Source organism: Penaeus vannamei, chromosome 23 (genome assembly GCF_042767895.1).
Source record: "Penaeus vannamei isolate JL-2024 chromosome 23, ASM4276789v1, whole genome shotgun sequence".
NCBI classification, from domain to species: Eukaryota; Metazoa; Arthropoda; class Malacostraca; order Decapoda; family Penaeidae; genus Penaeus; species Penaeus vannamei.
The window spans coordinates 10,187,861-10,188,914 of NC_091571.1; the positions used below are offsets into that span (position 1 = coordinate 10,187,861).

Genomic DNA, 1,054 nt, shown 5'->3' on the forward strand with positions numbered 1-1,054 from the left:
TATATATATATATATATATATATATATACATACGCATACATGGAGATATATATGCTTATATGTGTATATATGTATATATATATATATATATATATATATATATATATATATATATATATATATATATATATATATATATATGTATGTATGTATGTATGTATGTATGTATATGTATATGGACATTAATATATGTATATACACACAAAAATATATAAACATGCTCATATATATATATATATATATATATATATATATATATATATATACATATTTATATATATATATATATATATATATATGTGTGTGTGTGTGTGTGTGTGTGTGTGTGTGTGTGTGTGTGTGTGTGTGTGTGTGTGTGTGTGTGTGTATACATACATATATGAATATATATGTATATATGTATATATATACACATATATGCACACACACACACACACACACACACACACACACACACACACACACACACACACATATATATATATATATATATATATATATATATATATATATATATATATATGTGTGTGTGTGTGTGTGTGTGTGTGTGTGTGTAAGGGAGGAGCGTCTGCGTATGTATTGTGTTCTCCTTGGTGTTCACTCATCTAGGTTTAGTTCACACGAAGTTCATCACCGTTATTTTGCCGCATAACAACAACGCCTATTATGAACAGCCATAACCCTAATCGTAGCGTAGTAGTATAACCGACTCATATTTTCCCGAAGAAAATAAGCACGGTTTCCCTCTTCTGAATTCACAGGTAGTGATATAATCTGCCTAGAGTAATCAGAAATTATTATTAATATTCTAAGCTATTCCAGAAGCGTATAGAAAATGGGAATTAATTCACCCTCCGTGACTCTGCCAATGACGTCATCGGTGATCAGCCTACCCTCGGACGACGTATAAAAGCCGACGACGAATCCAGGAGGATGTCAGTCCATTCCGGATTCCTTAGGACAAACATTCATCATGAAGGTCGCGGTAAGGATTTCTTCTCTCGTAAATCTGATTTTGTAATTATTGAAGCATGCCACGTGAGGAACGTCTTCA

At 31.2% G+C, this 1,054-nt stretch overlaps 1 protein-coding gene across 1 annotated transcript in view; it reads left to right on the forward strand.

Annotated features, from left to right (window-relative positions):
• Positions 1–845: 845 nt before the first annotated feature.
• The window catches only part of LOC113804693 (uncharacterized), a 1,318-nt gene continuing 1,109 nt past the window's right edge, over positions 846–1,054 (forward strand). Inside the window, exon 1 of the mRNA XM_027355613.2 lies at positions 846–985. Coding sequence (XP_027211414.2) covers positions 974–985 — 12 coding nt within the window. The 5' untranslated portion in view covers positions 846–973. The remainder of the gene's footprint in view (positions 986–1,054) is intronic.